Source organism: Carlito syrichta, unplaced genomic scaffold (genome assembly GCF_000164805.1).
Source record: "Carlito syrichta isolate Samal-C Ts95f unplaced genomic scaffold, Tarsius_syrichta-2.0.1 Scaffold308976, whole genome shotgun sequence".
Classification (NCBI taxonomy): domain Eukaryota; kingdom Metazoa; phylum Chordata; class Mammalia; order Primates; family Tarsiidae; genus Carlito; species Carlito syrichta.
Genome location: NW_007253072.1, coordinates 596087 through 623479, shown reverse-complemented (window position 1 = coordinate 623479; position 27393 = coordinate 596087). Strand labels below are relative to the sequence as shown.

At 38.8% G+C, this 27393-nt stretch overlaps 1 protein-coding gene across 9 annotated transcripts in view; it reads right to left on the bottom strand.

Annotated features, from left to right (window-relative positions):
- Positions 1-26657, bottom strand: part of ELP3 (elongator acetyltransferase complex subunit 3) — a 98650-nt gene extending 71993 nt beyond the window's left edge. For 2 of the 9 annotated variants that reach the window (XM_008066506.1, XM_008066504.1), the window contains exons 1-7: positions 26380-26536; positions 22836-22935; positions 20475-20613; positions 15102-15172; positions 14247-14310; positions 11511-11579; positions 5246-5400 (exon numbers count right to left, since the gene is read on the bottom strand). In XM_008066506.1, the coding sequence (XP_008064697.1) occupies positions 5246-5400; positions 11511-11579; positions 14247-14310; positions 15102-15172; positions 20475-20613; positions 22836-22935; positions 26380-26398 (617 nt within the window). In that variant the 5' untranslated portion in view covers positions 26399-26536. Of the gene's footprint in view, positions 1-5245; positions 5401-11510; positions 11580-14246; positions 14311-15101; positions 15173-20474; positions 20614-22835; positions 22936-26379; positions 26537-26597 lie in introns of those variants that run through there. The other 7 variants (XM_008066508.1, XM_008066507.1, XM_008066505.1 and 4 more) reach the window with 6 other exon arrangements.
- Between the last annotated feature and the right edge of the window lie 736 nt (positions 26658-27393).

Sequence of the window (27393 nt, the reverse complement as noted above, 5' to 3'; positions counted from 1 at the left end):
CAACCCCCCCCCCCCGCCCCCAATTATCTCATAAAAGTATACAGACCAAGAGAAAAGAGCAGAACATGTAAAGTGTGGGTTGGCAGAATTCAGGGTAACAGTTATGGGTTTATGGCTCCCAGATTGTACTTGTATTATTTCCCCAAGAGCCATTCATAAGATTTGTTGCAATGAAAACTCAAATCATGTATAAATTTTTATCTGAAAGTCAAGTGTTTGTTGCCCTCTTGAGGTACATGCAAGAACAGAAACAAAACAATGCTGCTTTGCCTAGCCTGTTACTGAAAGAGGCTTTCTTCTCTGAAAGGTTTCTTCTAACACACTGTGATCCGAAGCTAACTGGTTGTGATACATAACCCCATTTGCACCCCAACACCAGACAATGTACATTCAAACACCACTAGGCATTAAAGCATTTCTGCAAAAATAAAGTTAAAATGTTACACAAAAAATAAGGCAACATTTTTCAAGTTTCCAATGATGAAATGTCAAACTAGCTGAATCCGAAAAATTAATTACACAGATCTCAGTTGGCCGCTTCAAATAACCCAGGGGACCCAAACTGCAGGCTGTGAAATGCTTAGTGGCAAACTTTATGGGGGAGTAGTGGCAAATCTTATAGCTCAATTCCACTTAATATGCAAAGTCTTCAACATAAGAATACCTGTACTGAGAAAGGAACACATAAGCTTGGGTGGAAAAAAAATTTTTTTAATTATTATTTATTATAAAGATATGGGGTACAATTCAGGGTTAGGTATATAAACACTGATCATGCAGGTACCCTTGCTGATGAGGTATGCCCCTCCTTCCCCTAGCAGTTTCCCTCAACTGCCAGTCTTACTTGCCCCCCTGGCCCCCCGACAGTTTCCCACTACTGCCAATCACTTTCTTATAGCATTATAATTGCTCAAGGTCAGCTTATGAGTGAGAACATATGAAGCTCAGTTTTTTGTTTCTGTGATAGATCATTGAGTATGATTGACTCCAAATCCATCCAAGTTGCTGCAAAGTTCATATATTTGTCCTTCTTCATGGCTGCATAATATTCCATTCTATATATGTACCACATTTTAAAAATCCAGTTCAGTTTTGATGGGCAACACAGTTGGTTCCATGTTTTTGCTATTGTGAACAGAGCTGCAACAAACATACGTATGCAGGTATCTTTTTTGTAGAATAATTTGAGTTCCTCCGGGTATATTCCCAATAGAGGAATTGCTGGGTCATATGGAAGGTCAATTACTAGTTCAGAAATCACCACATTATCTTCCAAAGAGGGTGCACTAGTTTGTATTCCCACCAGCAGTGTAGAAGAGTTCCTTTTTCTCCACATCCTCACCAGCATCTGTTGTTTGTTTTATTAATGATGGCCATTCTTACAGGGGTTAGGTGGTATCTCGATGTGGTTTTGATTTGCATTTCTCTGATGAGTGAGGCTGAGCACTTTTTCATGTGTCTGTTGGCTCCCTGTATATCTTCTTTTGAGAAGTGTATATTCATGTCATTTGCCCACTTTTTAAAAGGGGCACTTTTTAAAAGTTTGTTTTTTTCCTTTCGGCGCATTTGAGTTCCTTGTATATCATAGATGTTAGACCTTTGTCAGATATACAGTTGGCAAATATGTTTTCCCATTCTGTGGGCTGTCTCCCTGCTCTCTTGAAGGTTTCTTTTGCTTTGTAGAAGCTTGTTAATTTGATGAGGTTCCACTTGTTTATCTTATTTCTTAAGGTATTGGCCTTTAGGGTTCTGAATAGGAATTGGTTCCCAGTTCCAATTTCCATAAGGGTGTCTCCTGCGCTTTCTAAGATTTTTATAGTTTGAGGTTTTACATTTAGGTCTTTGATCCATTTAGAGTTAATTTTTGTGTATGGTGATAGGTAGGGGTCCTGTTTCAATCTTCTGCATGTGGTTGGCCAGTTTTCCCAGCACCATTTACTGAATAGGTTCTCCTCTCCCCAGCGGTTGTTGTTGGAGGCTTTGTCAAAGATGAGTTGGTTGAGGAATTGAGGCTTTGCTTCCAGAATCTCCATCCTGTTCCATTGGTCTATGTGCCTGTTCTTGCACCAATACCAGGCTGTTTTGATTACTGTAGGGTTATAGTAAAGTTTGAAGTCTGGAAGCATGACACCTCCTGCTTTGTTTCTTTTGCTAAGGATTGTTTTGGCTATTCGTGGACATTTATATTTCCACATGAATTTCTGTATTGTCATTTCCAGGTCTGAGAAGAATGATGTTGGTAACTTAATGGGTATTGCGTTGAATCTGTAGATTGCTTTTGGTAGGATGGACATCTCAACAATGTTGATTCTTCCTATCCATGAGCATGGAATATTTTTCCATTTGTTTGTGTCTTTTTGGATTTCTTTGAGTAGTGTTTTGTAATTCTCATTGTAAAGGTCTTTCACTTCTCTGGTTAGGAAGATGCCAACCATTTTTCTGGTGGCTACTGTAAATGGGATTGTACTTTTTATTTGGGTCTCTGCCTGCTTGTTGTTGGTATATAGAAATGCAACTGTCTTTTGCACATTTATTTTGTACCCTGAGATTTTGTCAAAGTTCTTTATCAGTGCAAGCAGGTTTTTGACAGATTCTCTTGGATTTTCAAGGCACAGGATCACATCATCAGCAAAGAAGGATAACTTGACTTCCTCTTTTCCTATTTGGATACCCCTGATTTCCTTCTCTTGTCTAATTGCCCAAGCTAAGACTTCCAGCACAATATTGAACAAGATGGGTAAGAGTAGGCAGCCTTGTCTTGTTCCAGTTTTCAGGGGAAATGTTTCTAGTTTCTGTCCATTTAGCAATATGTTAGCTGTGGGTTTGTCGTAGATGGCGCTTACTATTTTGAGGTATGTTCCTTCTATACCTAGGTGTTTGAGGGTTTTTTATCAAGAAGGGATGCAAAAATATGGAACGCTTCACAAATATGCGTGTCCACCTTGCGCAGGGCCATGCTAATCTTCTCTGTCTCGTTCCAATTTTAGTATGTGCTGCCAAAGTGAGCACAGAAAAATTTAATTGTCTTGATAGATCACCTGCCAGAAAATTTTCAAAGTTGAATGAACTTTAGTCAGTAACCCTCTGAAATACTGCTGCCATTCCACTGTCTTGTGGCCTTGAACTAATTAAGGGTGTGTTTCCTCTAATCACATTTTATATAAGTATAGTTTGAGGTTTCAGTATTATTAAGAGGAATGGGTTGGATTACATCATTATTCCTCTAAAGTTTGAAGTCTCCAGTGTTTTACTAAGCATGACTCAAGTCTACAACTGATCAAGGTTTTGAATGAGCAGTAAAAACACAGTCACCATCTCATCTGACACCAAAGTCCCTGAAGGAAAAGGAGGTCACACTGCTACAAATCTAGATTCAGGGAAACAGAATTCAACTGTCAATCAAACAAAAGCAGGTTTCTATACACACACTCTCTCTTAGCTGCCAGACCTTCCACACAGGCCCCTCTTCCCGCTGCCTTTTCCATCTCAGCACACAGCACTGCCCCCCTACTGTTTCTGACAGCCAGAACCTGCATGTCAGGCTTGACTCCTTCCCCTTTCTTACCCCCAACCCAATCCTCTCTTCATCACCACTGCCGCCCTATATGCTGTCCCACTGTCCCCCTTGTACGCCTCTAATCCACTTGTCAGGCAGCAGCCAGAATGACTTGACCTGGTAACTAGAACGTGTCACTTCCTTGCTTAAAACCATTCATCTATATCCTACTGCTACTATTTATTTATTTTTAAGCAGTCGATTTATTGGATCGACCATAACAATCTCCAAATTTATGTCTGCCAGAAAATGGAATGAATGTGGTCTTATTTAAAATGAAATCTCAACTCCTCAAAGGCATGTACAATCTGGCCCTTACCTAACACTTCAACCTCATCTCATGATGTTCTCTTCTTTGTCATTTGGATCTAACCACACTGGCTTCCTCTCTGTTCTTAGAATCCCCAAGCTATTTCCCATCCCAGTGCCTTTATCTTATCCTTTCTGCTCTGGCCTGACACTCCTCCTTATATGTCAGGTCTCAGCTTCAATGTCACCAATTTGTCTAGAGAACAACCCTCTTTCTTTATCACAGCAGTCTACTTCCATCACAGCACTTCCACCCACCACAATAACATTCCACCCATCATAATAAACTCCACTTTATCCACACTGTGACTGTGATTTGTCACACTGGCAAAATGTAAGCACCACAAGGGCAAAGACAATATCTATCTTGTTCACCATGTTGTTCCCAGTGTCTAAAACAGTGTATAGTACTTCATGGGCCCTCAAGAAGCATTTAGGAAGAGAAATAATACACTAGTAACTATCCAGATGTTCCTGCAACTTCTGAACACAAAAACTATTTAAAGACTTCCACTTCTTAAGTCATTGAACTATACATGAAATCTTACTATTCTTCCTGCTAAAAACTGAGATACAAGGTATCAAAAGAATGCATAATTTTGTCAATATAATTCAGAATGAGTACATTATCCTGCTGTGCCTTAAATGTTTGTCCCCTTCAAAACTCATGTTGAAATTTAATTGCCATTGTAATAGTATTAAGAGGTGGAATCTTTGAGAGATGATTAGGCCATACAGGCTCTGCACTCATGGGTGAGATTAATGTCATTATAAAAAGATGAGTGAGGCTCCCTTTTGCCTCTCTTTCTGTCTAGCATGTGACGACACAGCACGAAGCCCCTTGTCAGATGCCAACACCTTGATATTGGACTTCCCAACCTTTAGAATTGTGAGCCAAAAAAATTATGTTACTTACAAATTACCCAGTCTCAGGTATTTTGTTATTGTAGCACAAGACAGAATAAGATCCCAATCATAAACAGACATTACATAATAGTTATTAGTTACTAATAAATTAAGTTTTTAAATAATAGTATCTATTATTTAAAATGTTTCAGGTAAAGAGTATCCTCAGTCCTCCTGTTCAGTATGTTGAAAACTCAACAAGGCTAATCAAAACTACTTCTGTAGTTTAGACCAGCCCAAGACTGAAAAGACCACAGATCATATTTTGTGAATCTATTTGAGAACACTGATAGTGGACCATATTTGTTTTTCTTTAAAATAATTATTTCGATGAAAATAATCCTTTCCAACAAAATAGGACAGACTACAAAAAACAAGAATGTAGGTTCAGAGCAGAAGGATTTCTCAGAGGTTATTGCTAGGAGGATAAACTGACAACCACTTTGAGACTATGATAAAATGAGAATTTCTTACTTGACTGCCTCATAAATATTGTTGGAAGTATGTCCTGATAAGGCATCATGTAAATTTCGAATAAAATAATCTCTGTATTCTTCTGGAAGGGCCATAAACGTTCCACCCATCACAATAAACTCCACTTTATCCACACTGTGACCAAGTTGTTTTAACTGAAAGACATAAATTCATCAGATTTAGAAATATATAAGCAACTACTTTAAGAAAGCATTACAAATTTCTCATTTTATTTTGTAGTGTTTTCACTGGTCTAGATTAAACATATTTAGCTAATTCTGTGGATAAAAAAATAGACTCAGATGTCAAAGAAAAATAATAATTATAGTTCGAATAAGGAAGGAGAATGAAAATTAAAAATAATTAACACAAAACCTGACTTGACTACCTAGAGAGGTAAGTAGAAATTTAAAAATGCAAATAATATAAACCAGAAAGCAGTGAAGATAAATACAACATGTAAAATAATAAATGCGGGGGATGCCAAAAAAAAAAGCATACATACTTTAAGAGATGTTATCTATGTATTGATTTCCAAAGTTGAATTAATTTATGGTAGCAATGTGTGGTATGATGTTCACTCAACTATGCTTCCGCCATTTTCTTTGACTGTCCTGCCTGTCCCATGGTGACACTAGCATTCATTTGATTAACACCATCTTTTGAGTGAACATCATACTAAAAATGTGTATACATTTTTTGGTACCAGCTGTATTTATTAATCATGTATTTTATGCCAGACTTAGTGATAAGCCTTGGGGACAAAAAAGATACATTTACGATCATGCAACAATTATATACATATGTACGATTATGCAACATAATCAGTTCTTAATGCAATAGAAGAAACAAACTAGATTAAAAAGAAAAATCAAGGAAGTTTAAAATTGACTGAGGATTCTGGGAACAGGTTGCACCTTAAGCCTGCATTCTGGAAAAAAAGTGAAAGTCTAATTAATAAAAAAATGAAATATCAGGTTTCCTCTATTAGGGGATAGAATGATACACATCTTTCATTTTGACAATACAATAAGCTAAGATTCTAATTTTTAGAAACAGGTATTTAAATTTCTTGCCATATTTTAGGCTTGAGAAAAACAGGATTAAGTGCCAAATTATGAAATATAATTAATATACTATGTAAAGGAGGTTTATACTTAATATGGACAAAAAGTCACCTTTTTTATACTTGTTCTTGAAAATGGTAGATAGTTTATACTATGTGTGTGTACATATGCATAAGTGTATATATATATAATATATATATACATATCATATGATATATATATATATCAAAAGAAAACTCTATTTCTATGTCTATGGTTGTTTATAAGGGATACACATGAAAACTACCCTGGTAGCTTTTTCAAGATATCTTGCTAGGACCCTAAACCAGACTTTTTCAGAACCTTCAAAGGTAAAGATCTCACACATATTAGTTACTCAGGTGATTCTAGAACATTTACAGTTAGAAAAGAATCTTTGCTCTATGTTAGTTTCCTAATCTTTTAACCTATGCTCCTTTTTGGTAAACATAAACATTTCATATTTTATCGAAAACATAGTTTTACATTTTTTTTTTTTTTTGAGTTGCAGTCTCACTTGGTCGCCCAGACTGGAGTGCAGTGGCCACTTCCGGCCACTGCAGCCTCACCTGCTGGGCTCCAGCGATCCTTCCGCCTCAGTCTTCCGAGTAGCCGGAAATACAGGCACGCACTACCATGCCCGGCTGACTTTTTGATTTATTGTAGAGATGAGGTCTCGCTGCCCAGGCGGGTCTCGAACCCACGGGCCCAGGCAATCCACTCACCTCAGCCTCCCAAAGGCGCGGGATTACAGGCTGAACCACCGAGCCCAGCTTAGTTTTACATTTTAATTGAATTAAAAATCATAGCTAAAAAAGAAACTGAGGCAAAAGTCAGTTAATGCTTTCCACACTGGGTGGGCTCCCCCAGGGGTCCTCTCCTATCACCGACAATCCTATTCTGCATATGCTTGGATGACAGTGAAGTAGAAATTAGAACAGGAAACTATTCATTCACCAATAAGCAGTTAGATAAACCCAGAAGCAACTTACTGACTATGGTATACAATACTTTCTATTTTAGACTTTGTATTTGTTCTATGTGTTACTGTTACAACTATGGACAATATATTTAAAAAGCTGGACAAGTTTAAAATAAAACTTGTAAACTAAGAAAAGCTATATTAATGTTCAGATTTCTTCCTATTCAACATAGTACTGTAAGTCCTTGCCAGAGCAATTAGGCAAGAAAAAGAAATAAAGGGCATCCAAATGGGAAAAGAAGAATTCAAACTATCTCTGTATGCCGATGACATGATCTTACACCTAAAGAACCCTAAAGACTCCTCCAAAAGACTTCTGGAATTGACAGATGAATTCGGTATAAAGTTTCAGGACACAGAAACAACACATATAAATCAACAGCATTGCTACATACCAATGACGACGAAACTGAGAATCAAATCAAGAACTCAATCCCAAAAAGTAGCCAAAAAGTTAAAACATCTAGGAATTTATCTAACCAAAGAGGTGAAAGATCTCTACAAAAAGAACTGCAAACACTGATAAAATAAATTGTAGAGGACACAAACAAATGGAAAAACATCACATTCTCATGGGTTAGAAAAACTAACATTGTCAAAATGACATCACCCAAAGTAATCTACAGATTCAATGCAATCCCTATCAAACCACAAATGTCATTTTTCATAGAATTAGAAAAAGCAATCCTAAAATTCATGTGGAATCAAAAAAGAGCCAGAATAGTCAAAGCAATCCTAAACAAAAAGAACAAATTTGGAGGTACCACATTACCTGATTTCAAATTATACCACAAGGCTACAGTAACAAAAACAGCATAGTACTGGTACAAGGGCAGACATATGAACCAACAGAATAGAATAGAGAATCCAGAAATAAACCCAAATACCTACAACCAACTGATCTTCGACAAAGCAGCCAAAAACATACACTGGAAAAGATATTCAATTCAACATATGGTGCTAGGAAAATTGAATAGCTATATGCAGAAAAATGAAACCTGTTCCTTACCTTTCATTACACATAAAAATTAATTCAAGATGGATTAAAGGCTTAAATGTCAAACTTAAAACCATAAAAATCCTAGAAGAAAACCTAGGAAAAAACTCTTCTGGACATTAGCCTAGGCAAAGAATTTATGGCTAAAACCCCAAAAAGAAATACAATAAAAACAAAAATAAATAAGTAGGGCTTAATTAAACTAAAAATCTTCTGTGCAGCAAAAGAAATAATCAACAGAGTAAATAGGAAACTTACAGAATGGGAGAAGATATTCACAAAGCATACATCTGACAAAGACCAATATCCAGAATCTACAAAGAACTCAAAACAAATCAGAAAAAAAAAAAAATAAAGCAAATAAGCCCATCAAAATTTAGAGAAATGACATGAACAGCCATCTCTCAAAAGAAGAAATACCAATGACCAACAACACATATGAAAAAATGTTCAACATCACTAATCATCAGGGAAATACAAATCAAAACCATGAGAAACCAACTTACACCTGTCAGAATGGCCATTATTTAAAAAAAAAAAAAGATGCTGGTGTAGATATGATGAAAAGAGAACATAAATACAGTTAGTAGGAGTGTAAATTAGTACAGCTTCTGTGGAAACGGGTAATGGAGATTTCTCAAAGAACTAAAAGTAGATCTACCATTTGATCCAGCAATCCCACTATTAGGTATCTGCCCAAAGGAACAGAATTTGTTACACACACAAAAAAAATCTGCACTCAGATGTTTATCGCAGCACAATTCATAACTACAAAGAAGTGGCATCAAGCTAAATGCCCATCAACTGATCAGTGGATAATGAAAATATAGTGGTATGTGTGTATATATATATATAGGTATACATACCACGGTTGCCAAAAAGTGTATACACATTTTAAGAGCTACTATCTATGTATTACTTTTAGTTTGCCATAATCAGAAGGGTCTGGATGCTGAAGGTAATCACTTTGAGTACCTCTTGTAACTGCAGTGGTCAAATGTGACCTGCATTCATTTTTTTGTTATCAGTGCATATCATAATTTTAATAGCTTTTTCCTTTCAAATGTGAATACATTTTTTGGCACCCTCTGTATATACCACAGAATCCTATTCAGCCATAAAAAAGAATGAAATAGTGTCTTTTGCAGCAGCTTGGATGGAATTGAAGAACTTCGTCCTAAGTGAACTAATGCAGAGATAGAAAACCAAATCCTACATGGTCTCACTGATAAGTGGGAACGAAACTAAGGATCTGTAAGAGCATACAGTATGCCATAATGGACATTGGAGACTCAGAAGGAGGAGGGTGGGAAGGGGTAGAGGGATAAAAATTACCTATCAAATACAATGTGCACAGGTGGGAGTGGTAGGTACACTTAAGCCCAGACTTTTTCACAGCTCTACAAGGTCTGACAATTAAGTTCATGAACTCATCCTAGAAAAGATACTACATACATCATTGCTGAATATCACTATGGTCGCCTTCAAAGTATTCCCCGAAGGGAGCTATGTGTAGATGCCAATGCCCAGTCCACTTGTCAAAGCAATTTGGAACTCTTTCTGGAATGGCCATTAGAGCTTTGTTGTATTACACTTGATGTCCTGAATGTCATCAAAATGTCTTCCTTTCAATACTTCCTTTATCTTCAGGTAAAGAAAAAAGTCATTGAGGGCTAGATCGGGTGAGTAGGAAGGGTGTTCCAATACAGTTATTTGTTCACTGGCTAAAAACTCCCTCACAGACAGTGTTGTGTGAACTGGTGCATTGTTGTGATCCAAGAGTGCTTTCAGGACCATTTTGCACACACCTTTCTCATGCCAAGATTTTCCTGATGTTTATTTGGTCTGCTATGCTTCTCACAGCTAGCCGATGATCTTGATGAACAATTCAACGGATTTTTGTAATATTTTCGTCAGTTCTGCTCATTACTGGCCATCCTGACTTCTCTTCATCAGTGATGCTTTCTCTCCCCTCAGAAAAACATTTAATGCTTTTGTACACTGCCATTTTCTTCATGACATTATCCACATAAACTTGGACTAACATGTCCCTGATTTTACTTCCACTCTTGCTAAGTTCAACAAGAAATGTTTTTTTTTAATTCTCAATCAAAGTTTATTTAGAAAGTACATGAGAGAGAGAGAGAGAGAGAGAGAGAGAGAGAGAGAGAGAGAGAGAGAGAGAGAGAGTGTGTCACCTCCCCAAGGTAGGGGAGGGGGCCTCAACAAGAAATTTAATGTTTGTTCACTGCTTTAATTCAAACTCCAACATTCTCGCAACAACATGGCTGTTCCAGAAAAAGAGTTTCAAAAGTGCTTTGACAGGAGGACTAGGTGCTGGTGTCAGTGCATGGCTTCCCAAGGAGAGTACGTCAAAGGAGGCCATAGTGATATTCAGCAATGAGGTATGTAGCACTTTCTCTAGTATGAGTTTGTGAACTTAATTGTCAGACTTTGTACAATCCATTCATGTAACCAAAAGCTATTTGTACCCTCTAAAGCTATTGAAATTTTTAAAAAGAAAAAAAAGTTTCTATTTCTTGAATAGTGTAAGGCCATTCACACAGTATTCATTTTTGATCAACTATACTGAGGTAAAATTTATATATGATAAAATCCACCAACTCTTAAGTGTACAGTGGATAAAGTTTTTTTTTTTGAGAAAGCAGGATTTATTGAGAGGACAGAAAAACTCCCACAGTGGGAGGGGACCCAAGGTAGTTACCCTATAGTGGATGAGTTTTAATAGCCATTTAGAGTTATGTAACCACCACTACATCATGATAGAGAACAAGTCCTTGTATCTCTTTGCAGTCAATTCCCTATCCCCACCTGGAAAACCAGTCCCAGTATGTCCTGATCTGGTTTTTGGAAGATGAAATTCAATCCATGCATCTACTATCTAAGAACTTTCACATACCTTCGCTCCACATATGTCATACTATAAATGACTTTCTACAAATTGAAAGAAATTTAGAGAATATAAACCCTCTAGAATAAATACAGTTTCTCATGCAAGTAGTGTTCTTGACCTTGCTAGGCAACGCAAATGTCTCCCTCCCAGGGATGGATATTAAAAGTTTACAAAGGGGAAAAAACACCTTTTTAGTTCTTATTTCAGGTTCAATTGAAATCAAACAATAATACCTTCTTACTAAGTATGAATATTTAATTTTAAAAAATTGTTTTTTAAAAATTTACCTGTTCTATTCGGTGTCTTGTCTGCAAATAAGGATCATATCTGGCACGGATAGCTCGCATGGAGGTTGGCTAAGAAAAAAGAGAAAAAATTCTGTTATGCCTACATCAAACTAAATAAATCAAATAAATTAAATAAATAAAACATAGTCTCAAAAAGACTGTATTAAAATTAAAATTCTCTATGGTTTTGGATACTACAAATCTGGCTTGTACTCCTTTCTGCTTAGCTCAGTCTTGTTGGGGCTCAAAATCATGTCCTGAATGGCCTCTGGCTGGTCTTTACCCGCACTGTCATAAGCTTCTCAACAGCAGGGTGTCTTCTAAGACTGCATCTGTCTTTTGTGTAAACAGACACCAAAGTGTGCTACTACTCATATAAATGTGCATACATATTCAGAAGAGTTATGTGGTAAGATAACCATGACATTAGGTTCTTACACACAACATAGTTCATAATGGCTGCACACATGGGCTCCATGCTACTCCCATACAATGGATTATTCTACAGCCATGGAACCAGATACTGACATGACATTGTTACATGAAAAAGACAAGGTGCAGAACAGCACTTGGATTTGCTATCTCATGTGTAAAAAAGCAGGATAAAGAATATATACAGGTTGAGCGTCCCTAATCTGAACATTTGAAATCTAAAATGTTCCAAAAGCTGAAACTTTCTGAGTGCCAACATGACACCACAAGTGGAAAATTTCACACTTAAGAACTTAATACAAGCTTTGCTTCATGCACAAAATTATTTAAAATACTGCATAAAATTACCATTAGGCTAGGTGTGTATAGTGTATTTGAAACATAAATGAATATCATGTTTACACATGGATCTCATTCGTAAGACATTTCATTAGGTGTACGCAAATATTCCAAAATCCTCCCAAAAATCTGAAATCCAAAACACTTCTGGTCCTGGTATTTTGGATAAGAGCTACTCCACCTCTGTATGTTTGTAGTCCCATAAAAAATTTCTGAAGGGTGGAGGGAGAATAACTCTGTGGAGGAAGAGCAGAAAAGGGTGGCTAGGGGATAGGAGTGAGAGGAAGCCTTTTCAATGAATAATCCCTTTTTTATTTTTAAAGATTAAACCCTGATAAAAAGAAATAAATGAAAACACATATACGAGAAATGTCACATTTTTTGCTGGTTTCTGAGCTCTTCTGAGAAGGGAGACTTTCTGAAGTGGCTCACTGCTCTCCTGCTTTCTCTCTGATCCCCACTCTAATCCTGTCTCCAAATGGCCATCAAAATGATCTTTAAAAATTGTAAATCAAACCGGGCTCGGTGGCTCAGCCTGTAATCCCGTGCCTTGGGAGGCTGAGGTGAGTGGATTGCCTGAGCCCGCGGGTTCAACACCTGCCTGGGCAACTTGGCGAGACCTCATCTCTACAATAAACCAAAAAATTAGCCAGGCGTGGTAGCGCGCGCCTGTAGTTCCAGCTATGTGGAAGGCTGAGGCAGAAGGACCACCGGAGCCCAGCAGGTCGAGGCTGCGGTGGCGGGGAGCGGCCCCTGCACTCCAGTCTGGGCGACAGAGGGAGACTCCAACTCCAAAAAAAAAAATGTAAATCAGATAGGGGTAACACTCTCCTGCTTAAATCCTAATGGCTTCTCATGGCAACTACTCTAAATTCCAAACTCTTCACCCTGGTTTGCAAAGCTCCCCACTCATCTGCCTCCCAATCTCATGCTTCTCCTTATCCACTGTGCTCCAGAACACTCTGCCGTCTTTCTTACCTTGGGCCTTTGCTCTAGCTACTTCTCTGCTTAAGAGTGCTCTTTCCTGGGATTCTTAGGACTAGCTCCTTCTTGTCAGTCCAGACTCAGCTTAAACGTCACCTCCTTGGAGAATCCCTTCCTAACCACCACAGCTAAACAAACCCAGCTCCCACACCTTATTCAATTTTACTTCTCTAATTAACATTTTTTTTTTGAGTTGGAGTCTCACTCTGTTGCCCAGACTAAAGTGCAGTGGCACGCTCCCGGCCACCGCAGCCTTGACCTGCTGGGCTCCGGCAATCCCTCCGCCTCAGCCTTCCAGGGAGCCGGAACTACAGGCCCACACTACCATGCCTGGCTAATTTTTTTGATTTATTGTAGAGATGAGGTCTCGCCAAGTTGCCCAGGCAGGTCTCAAACCTGCGGGCTTGGGCAATCCACTCACCTTGGCCTCCCAAAACATGGGATTACAGGCTGAGCTGCCAAGTCCAGCAGCTAATTGGCTTTAATTGATATTTTTCTTGCTTTTTTTAAATGTCTATCTTCCATTATTAGATGTAAATTACACAAGACCAGGGACCTTGTCAGTTTTTTCACTGCTAAAAAAAGAGTACAATGTAGTGGTGAGCAGCAGAGAGTTCAAAACCTGGTTGTCACTTCCTAGCAGAATGTTTCTGGGCCACTTGTTCTAGTCTTCTATGTCCCTGTTTCCTTATCTGTAAACTGGTATAGTAATAGTGCCTATCTCCAAGACACTGCTGTAAGATTTAAGGTTGTAAAGCACTTAGAATTGTGTTTGGGATATATTAGTAAGTGCTTACTTAAGTATTTAACTGGTGACCAGACCAATATAGGGCACTAGTAGACACTGAGCAAATATTCAGTGAATGAACAGAAAAAAAATAAAAACTAAAAATTTCAAGAAAGCCAGTTAGTACTTGTAAAATCATACCACAGGTAAAGTATGATATAACACTTGCATAGGGCAACCTCAAATTACTTCACCTCATATCCAGTATAGGACTGAGTTGAATACTCAAAATCCGAATCAGGTCCACCAGGGCAGTATCTGCCAATACAACAAAAGAATAAGAATGTCAGATATAAAACTTAGTTCTAAGCAGTCTAGTTCAAGTGTCTATGGTCTCCATAAAATTCTGATATCGACCAAGTTTCATTTTTAAATCCTAACAAAAGAGTCTACCTTTGAGGATCTGCAAATAATGTATTTTCTACACACAAGTAAACAAGATAAATATGTAAAGGAACACTATTACATTCATTTTCAAAATGCTGTATATCACCATTGTTTTAGACGTTTAAGCTTTTATGGGCAAATACCAGGGACTAAGTTTTCCTAAGTCTGGTCGGTACCCAAAGTGCTTTTTTGGAAACCACAATCAAGAAAATCTTTCGTTCAATCTTCCTACCTAAAATTATGTATACTCTTCTGATAATTTTCCTAAATAGGTAAGTTTGAGAAATCCAAAGCTTATTTATAAGGATAATTTCTTTTAATTTTAGTACTTTTCTGATCCAAATTCATTTTAAATTTCTGATATTATTTAAATTTAGACATATTTCCATGTTTCATTTATCAAGTTAACAGAAGGTCTACTGTCTTAAGTTCCATATTCTGTATTTTTTTCTTCTATATTGCAACAAATTAAAATCTCTATATATTCTCATTTTAAAGCACTGAAATATCCTTACAACGATCACATGTTTCAAAGAACTAATCCATAAACCTATTAAATAAAAACTTTAAATATTACCATCATCTACTGTTCAAGGGTTCTAGGGGACAGACAAGTTCAGTTACAATATACACATACAGCTTAACAAAATCATCACACTTACACACATATGTTTCCTGTAAAACTGATATGAGGACATCTGTGAGGTTTGCACATCACAGCCACAACAGCAATCTATAAAAGAAAGATGAGTTAAAATGCTATTATGGAATAATTAATATAAAATTCTAGAGAGTAGTTTTCCCTAGAAGGAGGAAGAGGAGCATAGAGATTGGCACAAGGGGCTTCAAAGGTATTATTAGTAATGCTGTATTTCTCAGGCAAGGCCCTCGGTACAAGAGGGATTTCTCAACATTAATCATCTTTAAAGTGTACAAATGAGTTCTTTATATGAGTTTATATTTTATTTTGCAATAGAGTAAGTGCAAAATAAGAAAGTAATTTTTAAACCCACAATGATTATTCTTTCTTCCTCTGATTTACTGTCTTACAAAAATAGCCTACAAAAAATTATTTCACACAATTCTATAAAACGGTATATAAACCTAATCTTCATAATTCGAACACCTGACAAACACATTAGATCTCAATATTTACAGCAGGAACTATTGAGCGAGGGGCTTAATGTTGCAGAGTCCATGTGTAAAATGTCCTCAGAGAGGTCTGATGGAGCCTAAGTAGGTGAGGCCTTTAAAGAAACAGGGGCAGATACGAGGCTGGTTACCTCTGAGGTGGTTGGTCAAACGAGGACAGAAATTAAAGCAAATGCAGGCCAGGCTTTTTGCTGTCAGAGAAGGAAGGCAATGAATATTTTATTAACCCCAGCTGGGGGACACACTGCAAAATAACTTGCCTGAAATCTTTAGAAGTGTTATGGTCATGAAGCAGGAAAGGGAGAAAACTAAAATGAACTCTGGGCGGGATGGAATTAAAAGTGTTGCTGCGAACTCAGTTTTCAACATATATAGATTGATATACTAATAAGTATAGATGAAAGTGTGTTATGTACATAAGTGTGCACCTATTATGTACCGATGTGTATATATATCCTAGCTTGGTCCACTGAGACCCTCTGGGAGCAGCAACACTCTCATAGCAGTAAACACATCTAGCATTCAGATCCTGATTTCTAAATACGCTTCTCCAACAAAAGAAAACAGAGCTTTCTGGAAAAATGGCTGATTCCAGGACAGAGGCAAAGAAAGTACAAGATGAGCCTGGAACACTTCATTGTGCCAGAAAGCCAGAAACTGCTCAAAGAATGATGGGGGCATTTCTAAAGAACACAAAAACCAGACTGAATAAGCTCCTCAAACCTGGGATAATTTGTACATCAAAATAAACAATGACAGTAACAGATTCTAACCCACAAAATATGAAACCATTAATTCAGCCATACAAATAAATGAGGAAACTGAAATCTGATGAGGAATAGGATATTTAACTAGCTTCAAAGTACTTCTCCACACAACACTTCTTAGTTGCAAAGTGGAAATAAATAACTACCGAGAACCCTGGCAGACATTACCTTGATCAAAATGGTTAACAACAGGAAAAGGACAAATGGAAACTACGCACACCTGGTGCGAGACGATGTAGAGGACACAGTCTCACATCTGTGCTGCTCCTGCCAAACATGCATAACCTGGACCTAATTATGATGAAACATTTTATTAGCCCAAATCGGGGACACATTACAAAATAACTTGCCAGAAATCTTCACAAGTGTTAAGTAATAAAGTCAAGGAAAGATAGAGGAAACACCCAGACTGAAGAGATACATCTAAAACCAGCAGACGATTCTGAGCTGCAGGACATTCTGGAAACAGCTGGTGAAACGCAAATGAGGTCTGAGGGTAACACAACAGCAATGCATCAGCATTAAATTCCTCATTTTGGCAGCTGTATTCTAGTGATGAAAGAAAATGTCCTTGTTTGTAGGAAATATACAGGAAATATACACTAAATTACTCAAAGGCATCAGTTTTGCAACTTACTCTCAAATGGTTCAAGGGAAAAGAGTTCTTTGTACTGTACTTTCAACTTTTCTGTAAGTTTGGGATTATTTTTCTTAATAAAAATTATATACAGGCTGGGTTCAGTGACTCAGCCTGTAATCCCAACACTTTGGGAGGCCTAGGCGAGTGAATTGCCTGAGCCCACAGGTTCGAGACCAGCCCAGGCAACTTGGCAAGACCTCATCTCTACAATAAAAAAATTAAAAAAATTAAAATTAGTTGGGCATGGTAGCGCACGCCTGTAGTTCCAGCTACTTGGAAAGCTGAGGCGGAAGGATTGCCAGAGTCCACAGGTCGACGCTGGGGTGGCCATGAACGTGCCACTGCACTCCAGCCTGGGCGATGGGGTGAGACTCCGATTCGAAAAAAAAAATTATATACAGGTACATTATTAACATTTAATTTAAATCATTAACAGTGATTTAGAGAAGCCCCCAAATAAATAATTTACATGAAATCTCATTTTAAAATCTGAATTAAAAACTTAGATTTTCAAACTAATATTTTTATTTAAAATGAAACACGACCATATATACCACTGATGAGGTCAGTCCAATTCAACAATCTTTTATTTTTTTTTTATTTTATTTTTTTTGAGTTGGAGGTCACCCAAGCTGGAGTGTAGTGGCATGCTCACTCTGTCACCCAAGCTGGAGTGTAGTGGCATGCTCACAGCCACCCCAGCGTTGACCTGCTGGGCTCTGGCGATCCTTCTGCTTCAGCCTTTCAAGTAGTCAGAACTACAGGCGCGCACTACCACGCCCAGCTAATTTTTGATGTATTGTAGAGACGAGATCTCGCCAAGTTGCTCAGGCTGGTCTCGAACCTGCAGGCTCAGGCAATCCACTCGCCTTGGCCTCCCAAAGTGCTGGGATTATAGGCTTAGCCATCGAGCCTGGCTGACAATCCTTTATTGGGGGCCTACTATACAGACCTCAATGGGCCCTGGGACTGCTACAGTAAAAATGCACTGCCTGTGCACTACCTAGCGGGGAAGAAAGACATATGGAAATAGGCTACTTCAAAATAACATGGCAAGAAGCATATGGAAAATACTAGGATACAACCAAAGAAGCAACAGGCCTTGGCCAGGAGTGAGGCAAGCCTTTCTGAGGGTCTAACACCCATGCTGATTCAGGAACTGAACTGGGAGGCAGAGGAAGTAGGGCCAGGGAAGAATGTGCAGTCATTTTCAAGCTTTTTAAAAAAAAAAATAGAGCTCCCCTCTCAAGTACCATTTTACTGTACAATATATTAATAATAGGAAAACTGGGGAGTGTTGAGGAAGTATATGGAAACCCTTTTTTCTGTAAACCTAAAACTGCTCTATAAAATAAACAAAGCACCATCAAGAAACAGCAAGAATAAAACCACAGAGGTGAGAATAGTAGTTGATAGGGGATGACAATCAGCAATGTTTTGCCAATATTTTTTTTCTTTTCTTTTGAGTTGGAGTCTTAGTCTGTTGCCCAGGCTGGAGTGCAGTGGCACACTCAGGGGATCCTTTCACCTCAGCCTCACAAGTAGCAACAACTACAGGCACGTGTTACTTTTTTATTTATTGTAGAGACAAGGTCTCACTAAGTTGCACAGGCTGGTCTTGAACCCATGGGCTCAGGCAATCCTTTCACCTTGGCCTCCCAAAGTACTGGGATTATAGGCGTGAGCCACCACGCCTGGCCCCAATATTTTTAATAGATCATTCAGGTGACATGGCTAAAGATAAATTTTGTGCCGGTAAGACAAAGCAGACCAGCTAGGAAATGACTACAATAATCTAAATAAAAAATAATAAAGACTAAAACATTCCTACCAGGGGCCATAGGAATGGACCATGCATTTCACATTTTTCAGAAACTTAGTAGATGGTGGCACCATAAACTTAAACTAACATGGACAGGAAAGATGAATGAGCAAAAAAGACATTAGTTTGGGTTATGTTATACTTGGGGAGGTTCTAAGGCAGTTAAAGGACAGATGCCTAACAGGTAATCTGACATGAGTCTGAAACCTGAGGAAAAGGTTAGTGCTGGGAGTTAGCATACAGCAGTGCTTAAAAACATCAAATGGATGAGATTACCCAAGAAAGCATGTATAGTAGCAAATACAGTGGGCCCAGAACCACATAAAACATCGATTATGAGAGACAAAAAAAATCAACTATGAGAACAAGAATAGACCTCAACAGAAGGACAGAATAATCAGAAACAGGAGAAACAGAGGGTGGTATCACAGAAGCTAGGTATATCAATCAGGTTGAAAGGCTGCTAAGTCTTTATTTTCCTTAGCAGCAAGCCCATACATAACGCATAATCTTAAAAACTCAAGACCTCTCTGTAAAGCATGTTGTTTAAGGACACGGAAATAAATGCTAAAGAAATTGGCTAAGAGTTTAAAGTAGTTGCCCCTGAAAGAAAATGAGGCGAGGGACATGGGGCTTTTACTTTTTTCCTAACAAGTCTTTTACACTAGGTGCAAAACAAACAAAACAAAGACACTTAAGTACAAAAAAACAGACACTAGGCTTACTGTTAGGTTGTAAAAGTCTGGGGGTTTAATTGGCCAGAAATGATAGGATCCAGGAGATATGGCCACCAGAGTCAACATGAGCTGCTTGAAATATAGTATCCCAATCCAAATAACAGAAGGAACCTGATGGATCACATCAGGATCACAGAGTTTGACTCTGGGGACTATGCTTTAAGGGGTCCCAATTCTACCAAATTTCCCTCGTTTATCTCACACTCATCTTTTTTTATCCTGAGTTTCTGCTAATTCGGGTCCTTAACATTTCACACTGAGGTTGGACCAAGAATGTCTAAACTAGTCTTTCTGTCTTCAAACTACCCTGTGTGTTTTATCCAAATTAATTTTCTGAAAATCAACTTTGTGCATATGACTCCCCTTTTCAAAAACCTTTAGCAGTCTCCTATCATCTACCTTCTTTGCTAGACACTTAAGATACTTACAAGCTGATCCCAAATGAACTCTTCAACAAAGTCTTGCTGCTTTCCCTTTCTACTGGGCCTTCTCCATCCCTTTTTTGCTTCAGGGACATCTCTGTCCTCTGGACTCCCATAGCACTCACAATTACCATATACAGAGCTACATTGTGCCATTAACGACCTTTTAAAAGTAGCCTTTATAAGCATCAATCATATTGAAAGCTACCAGCTTAAGATGGCCAACAAACACTGATCACATTGTGATTGTCACCAAGCCCCAATCTATAAGTTTAAAGACAAAAACATGATCTGCTCCCTTAATCACAACTAACTGGCTTCCTCTCTGCCCTCCTGGCATTCTGCATGTCTCCACTCCAGCACAGACCCCGATAAAGGACTTTCTCAGACTGAATTTCCAACCTCCAGTTCACAACCTGGGTGTTACACAGAGGTGGCCATTTCTAGCTGAATAGACACACAGTGTGTGACTACTTCTTGAGTTAAATCACTCACCCCACTGGCAGTTCTGATGGGTTTTGCCTTTAACTTGGGAACCAAGACCTTGCGATACTGAGGAGGTACTGCAGCAATGATATCCACCAGGCGGGGCTGAGCAGAAAGGCCATATTTGGCAGCTGTCCTGGTTTTCACCCTGAAAGTAAAGCATCCAGCACTATCAAGATCATGGTATTTTAAGGACAAGTTACCAAAAGGATGACTTCATAAGTCACATCATTAACCACTGTCACTCTCCCATCCCTTCACCACCCAACAAGAGTAGCTTTGAGATGTGTGAATACCAGGGAAATAGAACAAAATTCATGAATGAATGACTTCCTCTTCTCATCCTCAAGTGCCAGAAAGAAAACCGGAGGCCTATGGAGAGAAAAGAGGCCCAGGGCAATGACACAATGTGGGTCTACTTCAAAACAGTGCTCCAGCTTCAAAGAACTATTCTGACTCTACCTTATATCAACTGCAACACTACTGACATTTGGGACCGGGTAATTCTTTGTTGTGGGTGGCTGTCCAGTGCATTGTAGGATGTATTGTAGCATCCTTGGCCTCTACCCACTACCTGTTTTCCTGACGTAACAATAAAAGTCTGTAGACATTGCCAATTGTATCCTGGGAAGGAAATGACCCCAGGCTGAGAACTACTGGCTTAGAGAAAAAATAAATAATAAATAAATAAATACATAAATAACCAAAAAAAACAAGAAGGCTATGCAGAACCAAACAGGAAATAAAGCATATTTATTTGACCAGCTTTTCTTTTCTTCGTGTCTACTAGCCAAACTCTAATAGTCACCCTATCTTCTAATTTCAATTGATCTAGAATATCTATGGGAAACTCACATCAGTTTCAACAAATGTTAACTGAGCACCTAACATGTACAAGAGACCACCTAAATATTTGGTATGTCAGAGGGCACAAAGCATAGTCCTTTCACATTCTATGTTTACAAGTTTGCAGATAGGCATGCCAAAAATAAATGTATAAATGATAAAAACACACAGGATGAAACACACACAACCGACAAAGAATGCTTCTAGAGTTCAGAGAAGAATTTAATGCTTGCTGGAGAATATTCATGGAAAGCGAGCACAAATGAAAGAAAGGAGGCCTCAGACAGGCAGTGAAAGCAAAGAGAAGACACACAGAGCAGACGGGTTCGTTTATGGAAAGATACAAACACAAGAATGAATACATTTTAAGAAATATGACTAGGCCAACTTGACAAAAAGCAGATTTTCAATATAAGGGTACAAAAGCTTAAAAACTTGGAAAAACAGGTTGAAGCCAGACTAAGAGGTCTTACACAATGGGTTGGGGACATTTGAGTATGGCTAGCTTTAAGGAAGATAGCAGCTTTAGTTTTAAATGTGCTAAATTCAAGAGAATGACAAAAACATTTAAGTAGAAATGTTCACTAGAACTTAAAGATTTGTATAATTGGGGTATAACCAACAAAAGCATGGTAGAAAAATCAGTAAATTTTTATGTCTTCATCGTCAAAAGGGGTTTGTTATTAACTTCTTTATTCCTTTAGCAAATATTTTGTAAGCATGAGGTTTCAAGGCAGGGGTAAATATTGCAGCATCTCAAGGAACAGAGAATCGGATCTAAGAAAAGATCATGCTTGTGATGACTAGACCTGGGGCTGGGGGAGGAACCTTTTCATTAGAGCAGATCTATCTAGAGTGAATAAACAGTTTAAAAAGAAAAAGATGAAGAGATGAAAGATCATTCTTATTTGAGAGTATAGCACAGTCTGAGCTGAACGTGATTATGGAGACGAAGTGGATGAATGTGTCAAAGAGATTCTGAAGTGGAGAAGGGTTAGATTTGATCAAGGACCCCAAAAGGAGGGTTTTCCTGGCAGAAGGCTGCTGCTTCAGCAGACACAGCAGGGAAGAGAAGTGGGATGTAAAGTGACATAGTACAGAAGAACATAAACCATTGGGAGACACCAAATTACCTAATTCCAAGTCCCAGCTCTGCCAGTTACTAGTTATTTACCCCTGGACAAATTATTCAACCTCTCTATGGCTCAGATTACCCATCTATCAAATGCGAATGATATCAGTACTTACCTCAGAGAGTTTTCAGGGGGTTAACTGAGCTAATACACATAATGAACTAATAATAGTGCCAGGAATATAGTAAGTATCCAACAAACTTTAGAAGCTATTAGTATTATTAGGCTGAGGCACTTTGGCTATAAAGAAATGAGTGACAGGGCAAGGCAGAAAGTTAAGATTCTCAACTAAAATAAAACCTGAGATAGAAAACAAGTAATGTTAGATAATTTCATAAATGAGATCTGCTATCTAAGAGCAAAACTGTCCTCTTTCTATAGATGCACTTACTTATTTAGATCGATGTCTTTCCCCTGCTCATGGGCTTCAATTAGTTGTTTAATAACATCTCCTATAGTCAGCATCATCAGCTCAGCAGGGCTGAGATCTCCTGGAAAGATAATATTCAACACTGTCAAAAATTGTGTTATTCAGTAAAAATTTTAAAACCTTATTTAGTAGTAGATTTTCTTCCAAAATCATTCCAAATGTGCCAAATGAAAATCTCAAGTTCACAAGACACTAACCTCTACTGTTTAAGATTTGATTATATCTCTCTAAATTAAAACAAATCTGGCTTTACTCATATAGGAAGAAAGGTCCCTTTAGAAGCACATATACTAAAAGACTATTAAAGAGAGATATAGAAAAAGATAAAGAAAGAGAAGAAACACCATGAGAAAGAACCTAATCACAGAGAAAGGACTAAAACAGTTCAATATCTTTTCTTTATCTCCAGATTTGTAATTATTAACAGTTGGATAACACTTTAGAGTTCATAAAAACATTTAAGTGCATTACTTCAACTGACTCTCAGAACAGAGTGAGGGAGACAGAACAGGAATATTTGCCTATCCCATAAAGATACTATCAAGGGGTAAAACTGAAATTCAAACACAGGTGTCTGCAACAGTACGGGAGTGTGGGTTATATGCCTATCTAAGGATCTTAATGCATTTCTAAAATACTGTCTGTCCACCATCATGACTTTCTCCAGGCAATCTTTTCATCCAAAGGCAACGGCAGAAGCTAGCATGTTCTTATATAACCCCAACCACTCAATCACAGCTCAAAGATTGGTTCAAGAATGAGCATCTATCCAAGCCAGGCCAATTTGAGCTCCTTTCCGTCTAGCAAAAAGTCATTTTCCAGTGACAAAAGCTGTAGGATTTCAACTTGGAAGCTATCAACAAGCATGCTTCCTGCCTGTAGAGAAAGTTAGAAAAGAATGAAAAGTTTGGCAATTACGGAGCACTTTCACTTACTTTAGCTCATCTGAAACGTCAAAATAACACTAGACGGGTCTGTTATACCATGCTACTGATGTGAAAAATGAGGCTGAGGCAAGTTAAGACACCATTGTAAAGAGCATAGTTAGATTCAAATCCAGCTCTTTTCACAACTTCCATGCTTTTTTCACTGCACCACATTGCCTCTAATTTAATGAGGCAAAGCTAACACACCCAAAGCAATGTGAGGGAAAGAAAAGTCTATAACCAAAGGCTAGATGCCTTTCAAACCATGTAACTCAGCACTCTACAGTTCTACAAAGATGCCTCAGGGGCCATATAAAGGAGGCAGGACTGGTGGTGGTGGTGGTAGAGGGAGGAGGAGGGGGAGAAAAAAAGGGAGGGATCTCTATTTCCACTTCAACCACAACAGTTCTGCTTTCATTTGTTTATATATTAAAATTTTTGGCCAGGCACAGTAGCTCAGCCTGTGGATTGCCTGAGCCCAGGGGCTCAAGACTAGCCTGGGTAAACTGGTGAGACCTCGTCTCTACAGTAAATCACAAAAATTAGTTGGGCATAGTGACATGCATCTGTAGTTCCATCTACTTGGAAAGCTGAGGTGGAAGGATCACCTGAGTCCAGCAGGTAGAGGCTGTGGTGGCCATGAACATGCAAATGCACTCCAGCCGGGGCAACAAAGTAAGAGACTCCAAATCAAAAAATAATAATAATAATAAAAATAAAAATAAAATAAAATTCTGCATAAGAATTTATTTAGACAGTACAGGGGGGTTAGACTGATTAAAAAATACATTAAGATTTCAAAACCACATGCATATAGCCCTTGGGCACATTGACAATTAACTGGAAAAGTAAATTAGTAGGAAAGGCTTCATGGAGGAAATAGCACAGAGTTTTTAAAGAAAGGAAGAGGTTTGGACACACAAAACAGAAGGCAATCCAGAAGGAATAATGTCAGACATAAGAATTGCCTAACTTTGTGTGAAGGAGCTCTAACTAGAATACAGACTTTCTGACAAGGTTCAGTAAAGAATAGACTGCAGGGTACACCAACCGCTAGGCAAAGGCATTTTAGTGGGATGCAATAGATAGTGGAGATTTATATATTCTCACTTTGAAAATAAACGATGAAAGTAATGTTTAAGCAACGTGAGAATATTATCAGTACAAAGAATGATTCAGAAGGTGAAAAGAATACATAAAATCTGGATATGATATATCCACATATATTATGCCCATATAATATTTATATATAATATATCCATATAACATTTAATCTGGATACTAGGTAAAAGACTCTTTAAAGGCAACATTGCTTAAAAAAAAAAACCCACATCATTTAAGGCTCCAGTTCCAATCTCAACTGGCTGTCAATAAAGAGAACAAATTTCTGAGCCCCCATTTCCTTCTCCGTAAAATTGGGATAATAAAACAAATCTAAAACTACTGTGAGAATCAACTGAAACAATGTTATATGAAAGCCAAAGTATTATTCAAATACCATTTATTAACGAAGGTGGGTTAGGAGGACAATAACAAAATGAAGAAAATACACAATTTCAAGAGGTTCAAGATTTCTAAGTACAAACTAGCAGGGCTTGGTGACAGTTGAAGCTAAAAGAGACCATCTGGCCTGACAAACTGAGAGAAAACAAGTTAGAGTGAGATAATCTGGGGCTTGTAGAATTTGATGTGACAAGACTAAGGTAACTTGGACACATGGAACTGTTGTTTGGAAGGAAAAGAAACAGCAGCTACTGCCAAGTAGCCCAGTGATTAAGGACACACTTATTTCTCATTTTATGTTTTTGGGAGTCATAGATACAGCCTGACCAACCGCCTCCACAACTCCTAAGCCATAAATTTGAGCTGGGAAAGTTATTTCTTTGAATCTCAGCTTCTTCATCTGTAAAATGCAGATATTTATCGATCTCAGAATTACTAGTAAAGGCTCCGCAAATGGTAGCTATTATGATGATAACAGTTATCATTATTGGACCCACTATTAAAATGAGGACAGAACCTTTGAGATAATATTTAAAATTTGACTCCGTCCTGTCGAAAAACTAAGGATGGAATTTGCTCCATGCTAACACAGTAGGTAATTCAAACGGGAATAACTGCACGCACAACTCTTCCATAGAATCCAAGAACAATTCAGGGTTTTTTATATTTTAACGTAAGCCTTGAAACGAGACTCTCACATAAACAAACACGTCAAAAGTGTCAGGAAACAAATCTTAACAAATTAAGAATCTGAGAACCCGTTAAATCGACCGATCCTGCTAATTCCTTGGAAGGTGTAACTTGGAATACAGCTTTCCCTGCCATTTATGCAAAAGACACCAAGTGACTGCCAAAGAGAAAGAGAGTAAGAGTAGACTGGTTTAAAAAGCAAAAGGCACAACAGGTAAAATGAGAAAGCAGTGGGCTGAAATCAACACATCAACCCTAGGCGGCGGGGTGCTGGATCAAGCAGAGGACCCCGACGGGAAAAGTGGGGTTCGGCATCTGATCGCCCGGGCGTTTGCCCCTGTCTGACCACGCGCCTTTCCCCCTCTCCTCTCCCTCCCCTTCCGCACCTTTCCGCTTCTGCCTCATTTCTGCGCGGTCGTAGCAGGAGCCACCATGGACAGTGTGGCTACCGACTCAGACCACGGGGCAAGCTGACAGCCACCAAGCAACCCTGGCCTGTCGTAAAATGACGTCCACGTATCGTAAAGCCATTCCCAGAAGGCGTTGCGCGCAAAGCCCCGCCCCGCCCCGTCCCCGGACGCGTCTCGCCGGGCGGTGGTCCTACCCCGCATCGGACGGATGGAGGACGGGAAGGTCTGGAAGGAATTGGCAGCTTGAGAGTTGGAAAGCGGACCCGGGCAGTACAGCTCTGGGACGAAGCTTCCATATAGAGGTTGTGTCAGGAAGTCTAAGTGAGGACGTGGAAGTTGAGATCTCTGGGGGTGGGGGGTGTAGGAGCCCAGGGGCGTCACATCCGGGAAGGTTAGGCGGGAACGTGAAGGGGGGAGATCGCGGGAGGATGAACCCTCTAGTGTTGTGGGAACTAAATTCAGAGCGTGAAAGAGACCTGGAGAGGCAAGCAAGTGACACTCTGACGTGCAGGCTTTGAGACCAGTTGGTCACTTGGTCTCTGGTAAATGGCCCATGTCACGGATAACCAGCAGGAAAGCTGTGAATGCCTCTCCTGAAAAACACGCAGGCACACGGTTTTGCAGAGTTTGGAGGGGGAACATGGCATGTTTTCCTGAAACCCATCCGTGATCTCCTTTGTTCGTGGACCAGAGATTAAGGCTCCCCCCAGTAAAGACAGGACTATGTGCTCCCCTAGAATTGAAACAAGGAGTCTTTGACCCAGCTAGGAGGACACTGAAATTGTTATGGTCCGAGGCAGGCTTGGCTGCTCCTCTTCATACCAATTAATCAAAGGGGCAGGGAACTGATAGAAGTTTATTTCTGAGTTGGAATCCAGGGAGCAGAGCCCGATTCCAGGTCCCTTCTAAAAGACCGCGGGATTCTGCCCACCCTCCAGGCTTTTACAGTTTGCTTTTATAGTCCAGAGTTGTAGATACCTATAACCACGT